This window comes from Saccostrea cucullata, unplaced genomic scaffold (assembly GCF_032062105.1).
Source record: "Saccostrea cucullata isolate Sc308-1 unplaced genomic scaffold, CSIRO_AGI_Scuc_v1 ctg383, whole genome shotgun sequence".
Taxonomy (NCBI): Eukaryota; Metazoa; Mollusca; class Bivalvia; order Ostreida; family Ostreidae; genus Saccostrea; species Saccostrea cuccullata.
This window is the reverse complement of record NW_026933671.1, coordinates 544,624-565,994: the sequence shown is the minus strand read 5'-3', so window position 1 is coordinate 565,994 and position 21,371 is coordinate 544,624. Positions and strand designations below refer to the sequence as shown.

At 33.4% G+C, this 21,371-nt stretch overlaps 2 protein-coding genes across 2 annotated transcripts; both read left to right on the top strand.

Annotated features, from left to right (window-relative positions):
• The first annotated feature begins 372 nt into the window (after positions 1 to 372).
• LOC134238924 (uncharacterized) lies at positions 373 to 3,083 on the top strand. The gene is made up of 3 exons (XM_062721041.1): positions 373 to 989; positions 1,559 to 2,491; positions 2,831 to 3,083. Exons 1-3 carry the CDS (start codon positions 713 to 715, stop codon positions 2,905 to 2,907), a joined length of 1,287 nt encoding a protein of 428 aa, XP_062577025.1. The 5' UTR covers positions 373 to 712; the 3' UTR covers positions 2,908 to 3,083.
• Positions 3,084 to 13,422: 10,339 nt separating this feature from the next.
• On the top strand, positions 13,423 to 18,291 carry LOC134238929 (uncharacterized). The gene is made up of 5 exons (XM_062721045.1): positions 13,423 to 13,702; positions 16,762 to 16,857; positions 17,223 to 17,300; positions 17,418 to 17,470; positions 18,211 to 18,291. The coding sequence occupies exons 1-5, from the start codon at positions 13,567 to 13,569 to the stop codon at positions 18,289 to 18,291; spliced, it is 444 nt and encodes a 147-aa protein (XP_062577029.1). The 5' UTR covers positions 13,423 to 13,566.
• Positions 18,292 to 21,371: the final 3,080 nt, after the last annotated feature.

Sequence of the window (21,371 nt, the reverse complement as noted above, 5' to 3'; positions counted from 1 at the left end):
GCTTACACCTCCATGGTACCTAATCTCTTATCTGCAACTCAACTCTTTTTATACCACTGAATTAAAATTAAAGATACTGTCACATATTTTTTATTACATAATGTCATTTTGCACCTCTTATTTTGCTTTCTGTTCTGACATAGCAAAGAATGAACTTTTTCATTATAATGGTATGTTAGGCGGAGGTAATCATTTAGTGAACTCAGTGCTAACATTGCCTCTAGTTTCATTTAGATCGATCACTGTTAGTAATCATAGCCTTTGTCAGATAATATAAATATATCTGTTTAAAAAAAACGATAGTTAAATGCCCAGTTCTGTTGTAAAAATTAATATACTATGGATCAGTACATAAATATATCAAAATGACCTGATGCATGAAAAAGTACCTATACTCTTTTCGTTGCATATAGTCATTTTATTACTTTTTACTGAATTGTTTCCAGATCATATGATACTTTAGATAGGTGATATAGTGACATATGCTAAAAATGTCCTTATATAGATAATATTATGCCAACTGATTAAAGATTAACATTTTCACCATACTATTCCTTTTTTAAAGGCTCACAGATTATCTACCGTCAAAGCATACTAGTACTTCACAAGAAACGAAACGGGAAAAGGAAAATTTCCTAATCCTGATTTATCACAATAAATACATACGTATACATCACAATTTATTTTGTGTACGCAATTGAACACAGAAAAGATGCTTTTGATGACTACTGTTCTCTTACTTCCAATTCACTATGTTTCTTCGTTTTTCAATTGTTTATACGGAGGCGAAACCTATGCTCCATGTGAAGTTCGCTCAACTCCGTGGATTGACTGTGATGGAACAGCAAACTGTCCCCAAGGGTACCAGATGAGATTTAATAGGGTTTGTTGCCCCTCTAAAAGCAGGAATGAATCAACAGAGAGCATTAAACTGAATTGTTTAACTAAATGTAACTTTACAAAGGACATCTTTTCTTTTTACACCAGAGGTTTGTTTTTTTAAACTTTCAATATTTTTACACACTATTTTGTTAAAGAGACATTTATTAGTTTTTGATATCATAAATTATATCTTTGGATATCACACAGGAGTTGATAAACATTATAGATACATTGCTACGCGTGTTAAAACAGGCACTCAAAGCTTAACATTTCAACCCATTTGCAAATGCAAACCATCGACTTTAATTTTTCTTCACTTTTGTCTTGCTATACTATTTTATTTAATTCAATTATGAATGACTTAAAGGTGATTTTTTCCCCACCAAATGACAGTGATAAAAATTTCATATTGCATACTTTGAACGATTGCATATTATTCAACGCCCAAATCCGCGTTTCCCACTCATGTAAAGATGCGGTATTTTGCCATTTTGCATTTTTACAATACGGTGTACTCGAAATAATCTATAACTACAACAGGAACTACATTTTCCCTTAGTATAAGGAAGAACTCCAGTTATAAAATCTTTTTTAAAAATCAAAAACGATACTTCAAAAACAGTCACAGAAAAATTCTTTGCAATGGAGTAATATTTCCTAACTTATTAAACTTCAGAAATCCACCAAAAGAAGCCCAGTGTTGTTGAAACCATGACATCGTCAATGATAAGTTCCGAAATAGATGAGAAACAAACCAGTGTATCACCGTTTCGAGTAGGATCAAGGTATGAAAATGTGACGTCAGATATCACGTCATCAGCAGGGACAGAAACTGAGCAATCAACGCCAGCTTTCTTGTTGCCGGAAAGATCAGAAAATCTAGCCTCTTTCCCAACAACAGAATCACAAGCGTCAACTTCACTTTTATATAGTGGACCAGGGCAGGAGATATCCGTGTCTGCTAATAGTCCAACATCGGTGTCGGCCAATAAAGCAAACGTTTACACTATACAAAAACAAACTTCATCGGAGTTTCCAAATATACCAACCTTACAAAGTACAGAAAAACAAACTTTAGATCAAAGAATTGAGCATAAAACAGCAAATTTATTACTTCATTCAACAGCGTCTGCATTGAAAACTAGAATGTTAGATTCTTTACTCAAAACAGAAATACAGGTACAGCATAATAGAACTTCCAGTTTAGTACTTACCAGTATATTACTAGGGCGATTTTTAAAAAGCACATCAACTCAAACTTCAGCTAGGGTTTTCAAAACCATTGACCAAGCATCATCAACCATAAGAGTTTCTACAGAATCAAACTTATCGGATTCTTTTTCAACCCTTAAGAACGCACCTTGGTCAGCAAATTTAGCAGAAAATGTAACAATCCAAATTGTGTCAAATAAAAATACGATGAAATTGTTTTCAAAACCAAATGTCTATCAACCACGTCAAAGTTTGTCGACGACAAAGATCTTTTCGCTGTCAAATTTTGGTGTGTCACCAACTCTGAACACAGGATACAACGACTCCTCAAATACAACCACGTCTGATCCAGAGAAGGGAAGTCACCATTCAAGCTCAAAAGCAACTGATATCTTTGGTAATTTCATTTCTGAAAAACTAGAATACAAAGGAAGTAACAGTCTGATAAAAGAAGAAGTTACTACATGTATATGTTTATCAATTAAATAAAAGGGATTGAGTCCAACTCAAAAATTCTTCTTGCTCTGCAGACTATTAAAATGATGATATATTTTTAATAAAAGTAAAAGCAGCTAATAATATTGACATGAAAATTGATCAAACTTATCTAATAAGGATTTTTTAAATAAATAATTTGTATAAGCATTTGATGCTTATAAAATCACAAAATTACAGCCTTAGGTTTTCTAGCAGTTCCTATTATGAGAATTCTAAAAATTCTGTTTGTATTTTTCAGATCTTATCATAGTTCTCGTGGTTGTGTCAGCTCTCCTTGCCGTTGTAGTTTGCTTCTCTTTTGTGCTGTTTGGATGAAGAAATGCAGCAAAAGACGGAATCTTAAGCACGAAGTGTTTAGAGAGACTATGGATAATAACATATAGTCTGAAAATTTAAAAATAGTGATTATATTGATTGCTGTAACTTTTAAATTTAAGCTCCCAAAATGTATCTAAACGGCAATTTATAATAATTCAGCAATTATGTTTTTATTTACGGAGACATTTCTTAAAAAAAATAAAATAAAAATTTAAGAGCTTGAATTCCCATGTTCGCACTCAGTAGTAGTTCTATTGTACAAAACACTCCACAGTACACTCTCTCCGTGATACTGGGTCAGGAATAGGTCATATCGACCTAGTTATTTACGACTGTATACAGAAGATCGTAGCTTTTTTCACAAAATATATGTATGTTGATCAAGATATACATGAGCTTCAGGGCGCACCTGAACCCATTGGCAAGGAAAAAGCTCAAATCAATTCAGCATTGCAAAGTTTACAGGGGGTGGCTTGAATTTTACACTTTGAGGATGCTTTCATATCGATACAAGCAATGTCTTTGCGGTTTTTGAGCAGAAGAATTTTGAAGATTTTTAAAGATTTTTTTTTCTTATATAGTCCTTCGTAAAACATTTTAGTCGCTGGCTTCGCTTGGGGGTCGGCCCCATCCTACCCTCGTTGGTGCATGGTTTCATTAAACTGGATTTGTTCGTATATAAAACTGTATTCCCCAATTCTGACCCCACCCTACCATCGAGGTTCAGCATTTGAAAACAAAAAATGTTTGCTCTGACTATAAAAGATTTTTTAAAGTTCAATTCTTTTGGCCCAACGGTTTTCGGGAAGAATATTTTTTAAAGATACCACCAAAGGACTTTATTCGATAATGACCAGTATTTACACCCCCCCCCCCCCCAAAAAAAAAATAAGACTAAGACGGGGAAAGATATTATTATGTTCTAAAACAGAAGGATATCTGCAGACTGAAAGCACTGAATAATTTCATGAGCCATGACGCCATACATATAAAATGACGTAAATTAAAATTTCCATGATTTTGACAGAAAAGGATGTTTAGTACGTCGATATTTTGTGTAAAAGTCAGAGAGCTCAATACCTTGATATAATGTGTTAAATTATAATATCAATGAAATATGTAACTAGAGCAGGCCTTCGCTCTATTGAATTTATAGTAAAAATTTAGCAAATTTTGTCCATTTTTCCTCTTTCTGAAAAAAAACAACAACAACAAAATCCGACTAGTATTTGACGTCATAAAAACAAAAATTTTCAATACCTTGCTTTGAAATTAAGATATGTTTTGTTAATCTAAATTTCTCGTTCAATATATACAATTCAGCACATTTCAAAAATTTTCAAAGTATGACTGTTGTTGGGCCAAAATTATGCAATATATCGCATATATATGTCACAGTTGTAATTAAATTATGATTATTATTAAATATTTGCTTTGGTGCTTTGCGCATTATTAAGTACGTATTCTGATTGGCGCACATAGCCAATCGAATACAACTGGTTTTGCAGGTATGTGAGAGCCATGTGCGAGTGTTTTGTTTTGTACAGATGAATTTCTGTTTTTAGCATTTCCTTTACGTATGACTGACCAGTGACCTACCATGGACCAATGGATTTCGTTATACTAATTTATATGCATGTTTTACTAATCCGTGCACTATATAAAGTAAGAAACCCGCCGAAATCCCCACCCCAAGCTCTTCAGCCTTTACGGTAGCAGATTGCTTATATATATCATCACAGATCGATTCAATCGATGTTAAACGTATATTATCATTTCTTATTTAATACTGGATGCCTGGTAAGATGTTCATTAATTTTGTAATTCATTTACTTGTTTAATCTATGTAACGATCTACTGGCAGTCGTTTGAATATCTTATTTAATTATTACTTTTCGTAAATGTGAAATGTGTTTGTTTCGTGTTTGTCTATGTGTATTGTTTTGTATGAGTGTTGTGAGAGTGTTTTTCTATTTTCTAGGTTTTTCTTTATATCCATTAATAAATTGATAAACGGCCGAACCAGTTTTGTTTTGAATTCTTCTAACAAGACCGTGACCCTGTGACAAATGGCGCCCACGTGAATTCCAAACTTGAAGTGAATACCACAGTGATGTGTATTCTGTAAGTTGTTTTTGCATATTTTGCAGTTCAGAATTTTGAATTGTCAATGTTCAGAGCGCTGATGGCAGTGCTTTGCCATATAGCGGCTATGCAGAAATTGACATATGTGTACCTTGCTTTGGTGAATTTACATATACTATTCCTGTTCTAATAGTTCCCCAGACAAATTATTCAAGGCAAGTACCTATGATTGTTGGAACTAATTTCATTCGTTTTTACAGGAATGCTTGTAGCCAGAATTCTACTGATTCAGAGGATGTTCCAGAACAATGGAAGATAGCATTTGACAGTATGAATGATGAAACACCAGTGAAGACAACTAACAAGTACTGTAGATCACTTAATTTTAGCGACACCTTATTTTCGCGAGCTAGTCATTGTCTCTTTATTAGCGAGACAAAATTTTCACGAATTGTGGTCATTGCTCTATATAATCTTACGGAATTCTATTATACGCGAGAATGAATTTTTGGCGAGCATACCCTGTCGCGTAATTACGCGAAAATGAAGTTCTCGCGAATAAAAAGTGATTTACAGTATACCATTCAAGTGTTACCAAATGAGACAAAAGTAATCAGAGGTCTGGTAAGAAATAACCAAGGTATTGTTTCAGCTGTGAGCAAACAAATACTTCGTTATCGGGAGGTCTCATTGTTTGTCCTAGAGTTATTTCCCTTACCCAGGGTAAGCATACTACTACTATTCTTGTTAGGGTTTGCAATATTTCAGCCTCTATTGTACGAGGGTTGTCCGTAAAGTTCGTGGACAACATTGATAATTACTGACAAACATTGATAAAATATATGAATATATTATTTTCATTAAATTCGTGTTTCATTTTATTAACATGCAAGTTTTCAACAAAAACAAAGCACAAATATTTATATTTTTATCAGATTGAAAAAGACACACACTCATACCTGGAGCACTAAAATGAAAATTCTTGACGTTATCTGACGTCAAAAGCATAATACGAGTACATGTTACTTTTCTCAATATAGTCTCCGTTTCACTCAATACATTTCTTACGTCGCTTTAACCAGTCATAAATATGTGCACATAATGTTCAGGTTTCATACGTAAAATAATATTTAATAATACCTGTCTCATATCCTCCAATCCTCTAACCTCTGTCCGCGTAAAAACGATTTTATTTATGGAAATACGGTAAAGTCACGTTACGAAGTTCATTTTTTTACAGCACTGCAATCTCGGAATGATGGTTTTCCTTCACGCATGTCATCCTTTAAACTGTTCCTTCCGTCCGAAAATATTATATATCACTTAAATACTAATGTACGGCTCCTTTTACTATGTTTTCCCGTTTGTTTAAAAAATGTATTGGTCTCTGTAGGTGTTTATCAGATGTCTACGCAGAATTTTATCACTGCTCACTGCTCCACCTATTCCGAAAACGTCCTTTTTTTGAACAATTCCGATTCGCCTTAATATGTTCCAACTTTGATTGCTTAGCCATTTTTCAACGTTGAATATTCAAATTTTGCAGGTTTGAAGTGATAACTTTTGTCAACCTCATAATGTAAAAGTCATCCAGATTTCTGCAGAATTTTATAAAATACAAATGAAATTTATAAAGTGATAAATAATTTTTTAATTAAAATTTTGCGGTGCTCCGAGTCTCCATACCAAGTCTTATTATGAAGTCATAATTGTAATTAAACATTTGAAATTGAATCAGATTTTACATTTCTCAGTTCACATTTAGTAAAGGATTAAAAATATGCTAATAATAAATATCAACGACGCAACTTTTATTCAATTCTTAGCTTGTCTACGAACTTTACGGACAACCCTCGTACATATACCACCGAAATCACTTTTCTGTTCAGTAAGTGGTGTAAAATTAGTGGACTCTTGGAATCCTGAAACACAGGATCAAGGTATTAAGAAACCCAGAATGTCTTTGCAGGAATTGGACATCAAGATTTCAGAGGAGAAATTAACTTCCAAACAAGTAAGTGAGGCTAAGAAGTTTCTCTCTGGTTGAACTCATTTATTTTCAGATGGACCAACTGATATAGGTAAGACTGATATATTTTAATACATGAAATTAAGCTTACAGACAACACACGATTCAAAGTACCATACAGACGAATTCCACCTGGAATGTATGCAGAAGTACGAGAACACATTAAGGAGATGCTGGATGCTGGAGCTATTAGACCATCACAGAGCCCATATTTCTCCAACATAGTATTGGTCAGAAAGAAAGATGGTAGTTTATGTTTCTGCATGGACTACAGGAAACTCAACTCCAGAACCATCAAGGATGCATACAACCTTCCTCGCATTGACGGCACTATCGACAGATTGGTTGGGTCTAACTTCTTCACCAAACTAGATTTAACCAGTTCTTACTGGCAGGTTGAGATAGAAGAAATGGACAAAGAGAAAACAGCCTTTTCAGTCAGCGGTGTTGGTCACTATGAGTGTAACAGAATGGGATTTGGATTGACGAACGCACCTGCGACTTTTCAGAGGATTATGGAAAGAGGTATGGTTGAGTTGAACTTGAGAGATTGTCTTGTTTTCCTCGATGACATACTCATATCTTCGCAAACGTTTGACGAATACTTGGACCGACTAACAGCTGTATTTCAGAGACTTGAGAGACAAAATCTTAAGCATAAGGCCAAGAAGTGTGAGTTTTCCAAAGAGAGTGTTACCTACTTAGGACATGTAGTAAGTAAAGCAGATGTAGCTACAGACCCAGAGAAGACCAAGTCTATTTCTACATGGCCAGTCCCTCGCAATATTAAGACACTTCGAATATTCCTAGGATTTGCAGGATATTATCGGAGGTATGTAAAAGATTACTCTAAGATCATTAAGTCTCTCAACGATCTTCTGAAGGGCCATTCTACAAACTCTAAGGAAAAAGGTAAGTCCAAAGTCAAACCTTCACCATGGAGATGGGGAGATGAGGAGTCTCAGGCGTTTGAAGAAATCAAGAGGAAACTTACATCACCACCAGTCCTCGCCTATGCTGACTTCGACAAGCCTTTCATCCTCCATACAGATGCTTCAAGAAATGGTTGGGGAGCCATGCTTTGTCAGCAGCAGAATGGTGAGAAGCGAGTGATAGCTTATGCTAGTAGAGATTTGAAGAACAGCGAAAGAAACTATCCCGCGCATAAGTTGGAATTCCTTTTATTGAAATGGGCGGTGACAGAAAAGTTCTATGACTACCTGTTTGGAAACAACTTTGAGGTCATCACTGATAACAACCCGCTCACCTACATTTTGACCACTGCTAAACTTGATGCCACAGGTCATCGATGGCTAGCTGCTTTGAGCAACTTTCATTTTTCCATCCGTTACCGGAAGGGTATTAACAATGCAGATGCAGATGGCTTATCTAGAAGACCCTTGGATACAGACGTCATTCCTGATGTGGTCCAGTCTATCTGTAATGCACAAACTACAAACAGAGAGCACTGTCCCTACTTTGAGAATATATACCTACCTGACAACGTCACATCTGCTTCATGTATGAATGTAAGTACTGGTATTGTACAATGTGAGGCACAGAGTGAGTCGAACACTTCTTCCTTACCTGAAACTTCATGTCTTGATTCATGTGTTTTTTCTGACATTGATTGGCAAAAAGAACAATCAGTTGATAAGGATATTAGTAAAGTTGTACATTTATTGAAGCAGGGATGTGTACTATGTAAGTCAGATTTAAAATCAGAGACTCTAGAAGTTTGCAAATATTTTAGAGAAAAAGACAAATTGTTAATTGAAAATGGTATTTTATATAGAACATCTCTTTTAAACCATGATCATGTCAAGCAATTGGTTCTACCAGCTCATTTCAGAGATGCAGCATTTGAATACTTACATACAGATTTAGGACATCATGGCAGAGAAAGAACAACCCAGCTTATGAAAGAGAGATTCTATTGGCCAGGTATGATTCAGGACATCACCAACAGAAACAAGACCTGTGATCGCTGTGTCAAGTTCAAAACACCAGAGAAAATTTCAGCTGAACTTGTAAATATTGAGAGGTACCATCCTCTCGATTTGGTTTGTATGGACTATTTATCCCTTGAAAAGAGTAAAGGTGGATTTGAAAATGTCTTAGTGGTAACAGATCATTTCACCCGTTATGCACAAGCTTTTCCTACACGTAACCAGACCGCAAAGACAACTGCTAGGATTTTGTTTGACAATTTTATATTACACTATGGTTTTCCTAACACGTTACACAGTGACCAAGGTAGAAGTTTCACAGGTCATGTCATAAGAGAGCTTTGCAAGATAACTGGTGTGAAACAATCTAGAACTACTCCCTATCACCCCATGGGGAACGGTATGGTTGAAAGGTTTAACCAGACTCTTATCAAGATGCTGGGTACCCTAGACAACAAACAGAGGGATGACTGGAAATCCTTTGTAAGTACACTTGCCCATGCATACAATGTAACAAGACATGAGAGTACTGGTTATTCCCCTTTCTTCCTCATGTTTGGGAGACATCCACGATTAGCAATTGATGCGTTTCTCAATTTAAATTCCGATACGTCAGAGAAAATACGTAGTCGCAATAATTTTGCGAAGAAACTACAGAAGAGACTCGAATTTTCTTATAAAATTGCTTCACGAGAAGCAGAAACGAACGCAACTCGTCATAAGAGCATCTATGATACAAAAGTCCGAGAATCTAAAATACAGGTCGGTGATCGTGTATTAATTAGAAATGTGAGTTTGAAGGGAAAGAATAAGCTGGCTGATAAATGGGCTAGAGACCCCTACATTGTTACTGAACAGCCCAGCCCTGATATTCCCGTGTTTATTGTGAAAAAAGAGAATGTAAAGATAAATGCATAGAAACATGTTGTTGCCAATCTCTTATATACCCAGGCTATCAGAAACAGAGCAGATCAGCCCAGGATCTAAGACACTCCCTCTAAAAACTACTGATCAGACACCGACCCCAGTCACTCCTACTCCTCCACTTGATAGTGAGTGTAAGGTAAGTGACGCTGCTATTTCAAGCTCTGAATCTTCTGATTCAGACTCAGATTCTGATGGTAGACAGGTTTATATCATTCCACAACGTAGAGTAAGTAGACTTCCAAGTTCTATTTCTCATCCTTGTCCAAGTACTTATCCTGATTCTACTGCTAGTACGTATTATAATACTACTGATTCTATCTTGAATCGCAATTTATCTACTGTACAGAGTACACCAACACCCCTCCCTAGACGTTCTACTAGACAGGTGAGAAAACCGGAAAGATACGGTGAGTGTGTGCACCAGGTTACCCCAGTTTATTATGTATAGTATACACAGGGGAGAATGTCACATAGTTGATGTTCATTTTGTTTGTAAGTATGTTTTTGTTTTAATACTTTGTCTATAATGATACATGGACATTGTGATTTGATTCAGTAATTTATTAAAATGTCAGGAGCAATTTTCCCTAGCAGGGGAGAATGTCACAGTTGTAATTAAATTATGATTATTATTAAATATTTGCTTTGATGCTTTGCGCATTATTAAGTACGTATTCTGATTGGCGCGCATAGCCAATCGAATACAACTGGTTTTGCAGGTATGTGAGAGCCATGTGCGAGTGATTTGTTTTGTACAGGTGAATTTCTGTTTTTAGCATTTCCTTTACGTATGACTGACCAGTGACCTACCATGGACCAATGGATTTCGTTATACTAATTTATATGCATGTTTCACTAATCCGTGCACTATATAAAGTAAGAAACCCGCCGAAATCCCCACCCCAAGCTCTTCAGCCTTTACGGTAACAGATTGCTTATATATATCATCACAGATCGATTCAATCGATGTTCAACATATATTAACACTTCTTATTTAATACTGGATGCCTGGTAAGATGTTCATTAAACTTGTAATTCATTTACTTGTTTAATCTATGTAACGATCTACTGGCAGTCGTTTGAATATCTTATTTAATTATTACTTTTCGTAAATGTTGAAATGTCCTTTTGTTTCGTGTTTGTCTATGTGTATTGTTTTGTATGAGTGTTGTGAGAGTGTTTTTCTATTTTCTAGGTTTTTCTTTATATCCATTAATAAATTGATAAACGGCCGAACCAGTTTTGTTTTGAATTCTTCTAACAAGACCGTGACCCTGTGACATATAGTCCTTTTTAGGATTTTACTGAATTATCTCCTTTTGAAAGAGGGTGTAGATCTTGATTTGAACAGACTTGAAATCCTTTCACTCGAGGATGCTTATTTGCAAGATAAAGATGAAAATGTGAAAAGTTTACAGACGGACAGACACACAGACGTATATACAAAATGTGATTAGAAAAGCTCACTCGTTTTCAGCTCAGGTTAGCTAATGACATAAATTCAGTAAAGAAATTTAGCCATGTTATCTATTTATTTATTTATTTTTGTATGTATTCATGAGGGGTGTATCAGAATAGTATTGATAAACAAATTGAGAAATTGTAAATTGAAATGCAGTAATATTTTAGATGGTATTAAAATGGGAGAACGATTGATTTGTCTTTTTAGCTCTACTTATTCTCTATGATTTGAATACAGACTGTTTGATGTCATTTTTACAGTGTAAAGACGAGATAGAGTTATTAGATATTTGTCATTAACAATCTATGCATCTAATCTAGATTAAAGTCTGGGTTTTTTTAGGGCAACAATGTACATATGTTGGAAAAATGAATATATTTTAAGTTTTTATAAAAGGAAATGAAATTGGGTGAAGGTTGGCGTTTGTTTTTTTTTATAGTCTACTAGTATTACACAAGAAGTAAATATTAAAAGCACTTCTTTTTTTCTAAATAGCAACACCATCATATAAAACTAAAAAAACCCAAAAAATTACAAGTGATATGTGTGGACAATGAAAGAATGTCCAACATCTGACAACATCATGAATTGTAGATCTGGAACATGTGTTTTAAAAGTTGAAAGATTTGTATTATTGAATGGACTTTTAAGCTTGAATGCGATCCGTTATCTCCATATTTCATCTGTTCAAAAAACTAAGTAGAAAGGATCATACTATAATCTTTACCAGTATTGAAGTAGCACATAAATTGTGTCTTTATTTGCATGAAAAGAAAGACGCCATTTATGCAAAGAATCAATAAGATTTTTTTTACACAAAAGATATTTGGAAATGTCGGTCACTGTATCCATCTTATGCATACTTATTTTGATTTGGTTCTGAAGTAAAATGTTTTGGGTTTTTTTTACACTGAGAATATTATATTGTATAAAAGAGTGAGTGTTTCATTTTTTACACAAGATAAGCATTTCACTTTAGTAAAAATGTTCAAAGACATCGAGGCAATAAACAGAAATCACTAATGTTAACTTAATATAGGAAAATACATGAAAATAAAATTATCTATTGATGTCTCTTGGCTTATATGAATGTAAGATAATACAAATTGAGTAAAATGTTGTAGATTTCAATTTATATCACTTTAGATCTAAAGAAAGATTACTTTAACTGAATAAAACTGCAACAGAATTAGAAGTCTTGAGCACACGAAAGAAGAAATCTTTTTTTGAAATTGATCGTTTGAAATATTTTTTCAGATGTACAGAATTCTTAAAATCAGTAAAATTACTAAGAACTTCTATCACAAGGAAAAAATCGTACATGTTTGCCTTTTGACCACGGGTCGGTGTTTTTGCCCTGCTCCAACGTTTTATTGTTTACTTGATTTATGAAAAGGATTACTGTTCAAATTTTCAGTTTTCAAAAAGAATGTATTAATCCTCACAGTGTATTAAGATTTAAAATACCATACAAGTACAATGAATTTGATATTAAGAAATGCTCGGGTTTCTCATAGACGATATCTACGTAGTTTTTGAGATCAGGTCTTCCATCTGTTAAAATTTTCATATGTACCCAATTGCTTCCCATCATTAGGACACCTACTTTTGTATTTATCTAAAACTGTGACTCAAGATCGTAGATATAACGGCGACGTACTACCAATTAACAATATTTACTAGGGACTTGTTTTATTTCAGCTTCCATCTCTCTTTTTTTCTTTTTTTTTTCTTCTTCAAATAATTTTTCGTGATATCTAGATTAAAGTAGAGTTTTAGTTTGCAGATAAAAAGTATTTTTGTAATTTTATGCTTTAAAAAATGTTTACTCTATATTAGGACAACAATAAAAATTTGTTTTTTTTTTATTTGTAGATATCTTTACTATGCTTCTGCTTCAATTTAATACATTATTTGATATATTACCTCAAAAAGTTCTTTAAGATAAAGGAGTTCAGGAACTCTATCTCGATGAAATTATCTGGGTCTCTGATATATTTAATGATATCGCAGTGATTTGATCAGAGTAGATCTGGCATAGAATGGAAAGAATGGTTATGGTGAATTCTGTTCTAATATTTCTTACACTTACTGTGTATTCCAGTGCAAAGTTCAACTGTACTAAATCAACATACTGTACCATCATAATATGGGCCAAATGGTCAGATTGCTCCTCGGGATGTGGACAAGGTTTAAGGTATCGTATGCCTGGCATGTGTTGTCCAAACGGAGTAACTGTTGAGACAATTTTTGAGGAATGTGCTGTAAAATTGTGTAACATGACGGAGAGTGATTACAATCAAACAGAGGTCTGTCAGTCTGCGGACAAGTGCTCTACAGGTAGCATCATTTCTTATTATCAAATTCTAATATAGTGGTCACAATTTTGTATATGGATCATTATTCTTCATTCCTAATACTTACAGTAAATTATAATTCATAGAAAATATTTTTCCTTATTCAAACTTAAGATATCCATATATATATATATATAGAAGCTTCTGAAGATTGAATATGAAAGCGCTAAAGCTTAACTGAGGATTTTTGTGTTTTCTTTTTAACTTTTTTTTAATATTGTTATCCGATTACTGAGACATTATTTAAATTTTGGAGATATATATATATATATATATATATATATATATATATATATATATATATATATATATATATATATATATATATAAGACTCCAAAGTCCGATGGTGACGCCATAGTCCGATGGTCTCGCCAAACCCCGATGGTCTGCGCCAAACCCCGATGGGTTTTTTTTGTCGGTACGTACGCCAAAGTCAGATGGCTCGTTTCCTAAGAGACACGTTGCGCTAAAGTGCGATGGTCTGACACGCCAAAGTCCGATGAACAATCAACGTTTATGACGTCACAATAATCCGACGTCAATCCTTGACGCCGTTGTCCTGCATTTAAAAGCCACCATTTCTGAATTCGTCCTCAAATACAATTTTATTGTTAGTCTTGCACCCACCCAAGATATCGAGGTTATTTTTATTACACACTTTTCGAGCACCTATCTGAGAGATGTAAGGGCTAGTTTTTGCATTTGTATATTTATACTTATTTTTAAGACCTTGGCATGGCGCGGTATTGAGGTTTGGGGCAGTGGTACTATGACGTCATAAACGTTAATTGTTTTTGGCACCATCGGACTTTGGCGTGTCAAACCATCGGGATTTGGCGCAGACCATCAGACTTTGGCGTGACCATCGGACTTTGGAGTCCCATCGCACTTTGGAGTCCTACATATATATATATATATATATATATATATATATATATATATATATATATATATATATATATATGTAAAGCACTGAAAATGACCAACGACACGAACAATAAAAATTGTCAAAATATATATACCGATAAATATAACAAGAATTCTTAAGGAATTCACTATGTGGAGATGACGAACAGCATTCAAGCTCAAAAGTCCATTAAACAATACAAATTATGGAGCAGAGCAAACACGGACCCTAAACATCAGGTGTCATGGAGGAGTGAGCAGGAAATAACGGAAAATTCGTCAACAATTTAGTGTGTAAATAATGGACGAACGATTAATATGAAAAACGTCTGTGAGTCGATTTATTGATATATTGTATTTGCTGACAAGGTTATTGTATCGACCACAGAACTTACGAAATGATGACTTTAAACTGATATTATTGCTTCATAAACTTGTTTGGCAATAACTTACGTCGTTTTAGAAATCTTTTTTAACGTAGTGGATGTTTTTCCGCATCGATAAATTGAGCGATATAAACTCCATGTGCTGGTGACAAGGGTATTTTGCTGCATAAGAAGGGAAGTTGACCATTAACAAACTAAAGTCATTACGTTTATCATAAAACTTTGTTGTTAGATAACTACTAACATCTTTTCCCAATAAACTATCCAAATATGAAACAGATGTGTCAGACTCTGTGGTATCTTTTATGTCAAGCTCACCGGGATATAACATATCGACATAAGAATGGAAAAATGGATTGTTCTAATATTTGAAGGTCAAAGGTTGTGGAACTGACAATTGGTGGAAAGAAACAAAGAAACAAAAATATATAATTACACTAACGCCTTGTTTTCACGAATATATCAGTAAAGGTTTAAAAATGAGATAATTATCTTCAAAGCATCCCCTGCTGACCAGTCACACCCGCCGTGTGCTCCTTGTCATGATCAGGAAATAACGGAAATATCCCTCGTCAATTCAGTGTATAAATAATGGACTAACAATTGGTATGAAAAACGTCAGTCAGCATTTGACTCAATGATAAATTGTACTTGCTGACAAGGTCATTGTATCGACCATAGAACTTACGAAAAGATGACTTTAAACGAGACTGTTGATATTCTTGTTTCATCAACTTGCTTGTCAATAATTTACCTTGTATTAGAAATTGTTCATACGTAGGGCATGCTCTTGCGTATCGATTCGCCTGCACACGGAGTGTATATATCTCAGTTGATTCGATACTATCGAATCAACTGAGATATGTACACTCCGTGTGCAGGTGATGAAGGAATATTGCTGCATAAGTAAGGGACCGGAAGTTGACGATAGAAAAGTTAAAGTCGTCACGTTTTTCATATAGCTTGGTTGTTAGGTTACCATTAACGTCTTTTTCAAGTAAAATATCCAAGTATCAAACAGATGTGTCAGACTCTGTCGTGTCTTTAATCTCAAGCTCTCCTGGATATATCGTATCGACGTAGGAATGGAAATTACCATTGTTAATTGACAATACGTCTTCGATATATCTGAAAGTCGAGTTGAAGGCCACAGCAAGTGTTTTCTTCTTTTTTCACGCATAAGATTTTGCATAAATTCTGCTTCATGTGAATACAAAAATAGGTCTGCTAATAAAGAGACATACAAAAAAATCAACTCATTGTATATCTATAAACATGGCAAAACTGTGAATGAATTGAAATGTTCATTGTCTAGGCACAATCAATTTCTAAACAAAAAAATGTTAATCGATGTTAATACAAAGCAAAAACACAAAATTCTACTGCTGTGTTTTTCACGCTAACTTGGACGTATGATACCTGTACATTTGATATTTTATTCGATGTGTAGAGAAATTTTTTTTCAGAGAACAATTTTTTTTGCTACTGATATTTAGCACAAAAGTAGGAAAGTTGCATGTTTTCGGTATACTGCTAAAGTAGTAAGTCTGGTTTATTCATGACTAAAGAGACTTTTAAAAAATAGTTATTCGAATGCCTTTCATTTTAGATGAACTATAAACGAAAGGAGTGTTCAGTGTTAAATTTGTGTGATAACCGGAGAAATAAAAATTAGGAAAAAATATTTTCTAATTTTCTTAGTAATTTTGAAATAAGTGAAATATGTAATTTATTCATGCTCTACTGCAGCTACACAACAAACAATACCGTTATCAACGAAGCTGTTCTCTACAACTACTAGAACCAGTCCTCCTACCAGAAGTACACAGAGACCTTCAACCATCAGTATGTAAATTATTACACTGTACAAACAATATTACTTGTCCTGAATACTCAAAGGGTCCGATTTATGCACAAAATTCTTTGTTCACGTACCAATTTAAATAGATTTTCTTCTATAAAAAATGATAAATCAGACTACTTTTTGTATTTCTTTGTTTACCTTCACCATTAAATTTTCAACCTGAAGGTAGAACATGTTCCCGAAGGTTGATGTGCTACAGTTACTAGTAATATTTTTTCCTGTGGAGATCTAAAACTCTGTCTATGTATTAGAAGCATTAAAATTTCATGTTATTTGCTAAATTTCTTTATTGGAAGCTGTTTAAGAAATGGCAAAGAAAGACAAATTAAGATACCTATTTTATTAGCAGATGTGGTTTCTTTACCACTAACTTCTCGTTCAAGTATTCAAGCGTTTCCGTCGTCTAAGCATGGAGAACCCGTTCGTAAGTTGAAAACAAGTACATTATGTTTTGAATATTTTTCTTATGAAAGAAGGTCATTTTTGTAGAATATTTGCAATTAATTTCAAAAAATCTTTACCTCCACTTTCGACTTTTCAGAAGACAAAAATTTGGCCCTACCCAGACCATTTGGTAAGTGTTTCATATTGAATGTTTCTGCTTGGAAACAATATTTTCTTTATCATTTTATACTTCTTTCAGTGTTAAGATGTTTCCTATTTTTTAAAATCTAACTCTACAAAGAAAATGCAAAATAAACATACTTAATTGATAAACTGAAATGTAATGATTCTTATTTCTCAATATGTGTATAAAATAGGTCTGCTCTTTTTAATAATTATAATTGTAATTATGTCTGTCAGTTAAAAAAAAAAGTCAGAGCTATCATGAATGCATTTTTAAAATATTTTACACCAGTGACTTAACATATGTTAGAAGTCATTAATGTTGCAATTATTATTTAGTAGGAATCATTCTATTTTTGGTAGGTATTGTGACTCTTTTGGTCATTTCTGCCTTGGTGTTGGCTACCCTAACATCAGTTGGGAGCTGTATCTACTTTGGTGTAAAACATTACAAAAAGAGAGGCCGAGGAAACTCCATCAGGCCTTGTGATGCCTGAATACATGTAACAATATGATCTATGACAATTCCGGCTGTAGATTAATTAGTTTTTGTTGTATTGGAAATAAATTCTTTTGAAAAAAAAAGTTTTTGGAACTCATTATTCTAACCTCACCAGCAGTTTTAGTTCAATACCTTTACTACATACTGTTAAAATTATATAACATTTGGCGTTATATTTTACGAATAAAACATTTTAAAAGTTTTCGCGTTGTTTTTTTTATTATGCTAGATACCAATAATAATAACAATACATTATTTCCTAAAGATTTTAAGGGACAAAACTGATTTAGAAGAAGCTGCCTATTACACCAAAGGCAAATGTAATAATGTCAGCATAGAGGTGTAATATTGACTTTTGCCATCACCTAATATGCTTATAATGAATCAAATGGTTTATCATACATATTTAGCTTTATATCTATACATGTATATATTTTTTTCTGTCCGCCTTTAAAACAGTGTTTCGAACGGTCATTGTTTAATTTTTATCACAGTAAATCAGGATGGGCGTAAATCTTACTTTCAATGTTTATCAACCAAATTACGAAAATCCAAGTACAAATCATTTCAAGTGTACATATATGGAACCAAGTTGCATGGGTCTTAAGTTTATCCTTTATTGGCAATAAAGTGCAATAAAGTGAAACATAAATTTGGCATTTATTTGTCTATTGCAGAGAGAAGAAAGAGTATATTTGTAGTTTTTAAAAGTAGGACTTTAACATTTAAAAGATTCCCCTGTTTCTATGTCGCATACGACTCATAGAGATTACTTTCAAAGCTGGACCTAGATTTAAAATATCTAAACCAAATCTATTTGCAATCAGTCTATTAAATTGTACCCTTGAAAACAATGAAAATAAAAACACGCAATGTGGTTTAACATGTTGCTCGTCTTGGATTTCGTGGTCTAAACTTAGCAGTTGTAAAATTTCAATTGAAACATATGTAAATAAAATTGCTGAATATATTTACTTAAAAACGAATTGAATTGCAAGCTTAAAACTAGAAAATATCAAACCTTACTTATCCTTGTATTTACAGTTAATTGATGAAAATCAGATTTTCGATATCAATATGTGGATTTCAAAAATTCTAAAGAACTTAAGAAACTTAAAAAAAAAACCACCAAATTTTTCAAAATCTATTACAAAAAAATGTTCCACTTTTCTAAGCTTTATATGATAATTTTCTCACGATAAATTCAAATCAAGAATTCTTTAAAATCGAAGACAACTTCTTCATCAGTAAAAACAGAACGCAGAGATTTTCTCATCTTGTGAGCAGCAAAATTCCTTAAACATCATTCTGATAATACTCTCAAGAACTCTTTAGTCGAAAACCAAAGGATGTTGGAGTTCCTCATTGAAAAAAGTTTATGTAGTCTTTGAAGACCAAATTTTCAAAAAACTTGAAATTCCAATGGACACTAATTGTGCTTCTTTGTAAGCTAGCTATTTTTCAAATTTCTTTAAAGCACAATTGTTTTAAAAACTTCAACTCTACATGACAAAAAATTCACTGGTTTTTGGATTTTAGTTTGACATTCTGATGTATCTACGATGATCAGTTAATTAACAAAAGCTATTTTGAATAGTTATTTTATCGATTCAATATATTCTAGTGAACTTGAAAAAAGACACCAGAGTATGAATTATCTGCTCCATACTGGTATTTTGATGTTTTACCGACTATAAACGACGGGGGCCAATACAACAATATAATATAAAGAGCGAGATCACTTCAGGGTTTCCATGTCAACTTTCAGTTTAAGATACAATGATCATATCAACCAATTCAACCTATCATTTAGATAAAAACTGATTGATGTTTTCATTGATACTAATTGTTGTGTCATTATTTAAACATTGAATTATCAACGGATTTTTCTGTTAATTCCCGATCATGACAAAGAACACACAGCTTTGTGTGGCCGGTTGGCGGAGGATGCTTATTTCTCCATGGCATGTGAACCAACCTCTGATATTTTAGAGGTCCGTGTTTGATCTGCTCCTGATTTGTATTGTTTAAATAAACTCTTGAGCCTGAATACTGTTTGTTATCATCATAAAGTGCATTATGTAGTAATATTCCACGTTCACCTTTTCATGTTTTTTTTTTGTCCCAACATTTACCCTCTACTCAAGAGCTTTCTCTGAGTACGACTAGTCTTAAAGCAAGGCGTGCTACTCACTGATATGTTAATGTTACAGTGATCTAAAAAAACTCGTGTAAAGTCGGTATTTTGTAAATTCTATGGCGTAATATTGATCATGTTAACATATATTTTCTATAAATGGGTCGTATTTTGTCTGACTTGTTTCATACCAGTTGTACGGCCTTTGTTTTTTTCTACTGATTTGACTGTAGAAAGTCCTGTCTTCCTGATCAATACACAGAGCTCACGGCGGTAGTGACCAATCAACAGATGCTTACTCCTTCTAGCCAGTTCTAGGCTCTTGGTCCCACCTCTGGAATTTCCAGGGGTCCGTGTTTTATGCCATATTTGTTGTGTTTATATATTTTTTGTGATCGATGGATGTTAACTGTCTTTATCATTAACATGTTATATAGCTACATGAATATGAAATATATTTCAACGGTGAGACAAAATGTTCCGATATGCCATTACTTTTTTAAAAGAATATTTTTTTTACGATTGCAATTGAAATACACGCTTCTGAAGATAAAAATAAACATCCTTTTCTGCAAGTGAAATAGATTCCATATCCAACTTCAAAACACTGCCCATCCTCTATACATTTTATACATATCAATTTTAACGAAAATTTTAGTAAAATATTATAATTGCGATATTTTTTTTTAATTCACTGAACATTTCGGTAAGATTGATATGTATGAAAACTTGATAATTCCTGCGGAAAAAGCGGCTTAACTCTATCATGCCTAGTTAAAGTTTTAAAATATAACCATCATGTAGAATGTACCTACGCCAATATCTTTAAATTCTTTCAAGGATTTTTTATCATTAATATTTTTCAATTATTAAAATATCTATATGCTTATCTAGCTCTTTATGACAATGCTTAATTTTTTCTTATGAAATTACCTTTATGCAAATTGAGGTGTTTGGAGTTAAAGTTTTTGAATATAAGCAATCATGTATGCAAAGTTTAAATCTTTACAATTCCAAATAATACCAACTGTCTTTTTTTAAAGGATGTTACTCTTTTGTGCTTATCTTATACAACATTTTTCAAAATTACTAAAAAAAACATAGTATACATAAATATAGATAAATCAGCTATATATGAAAATGCTTTTTTTGTTATAATATATCACCTACACGAAGTTTACATCTCCTTGTGCATTAGATATACAAGAGCATGCTCTTCCAACAATCATCTTCTTAAAACATATTTGAAAAAAAGTTTATGAAACAGAGCTATTAACAGTCTCATTTCA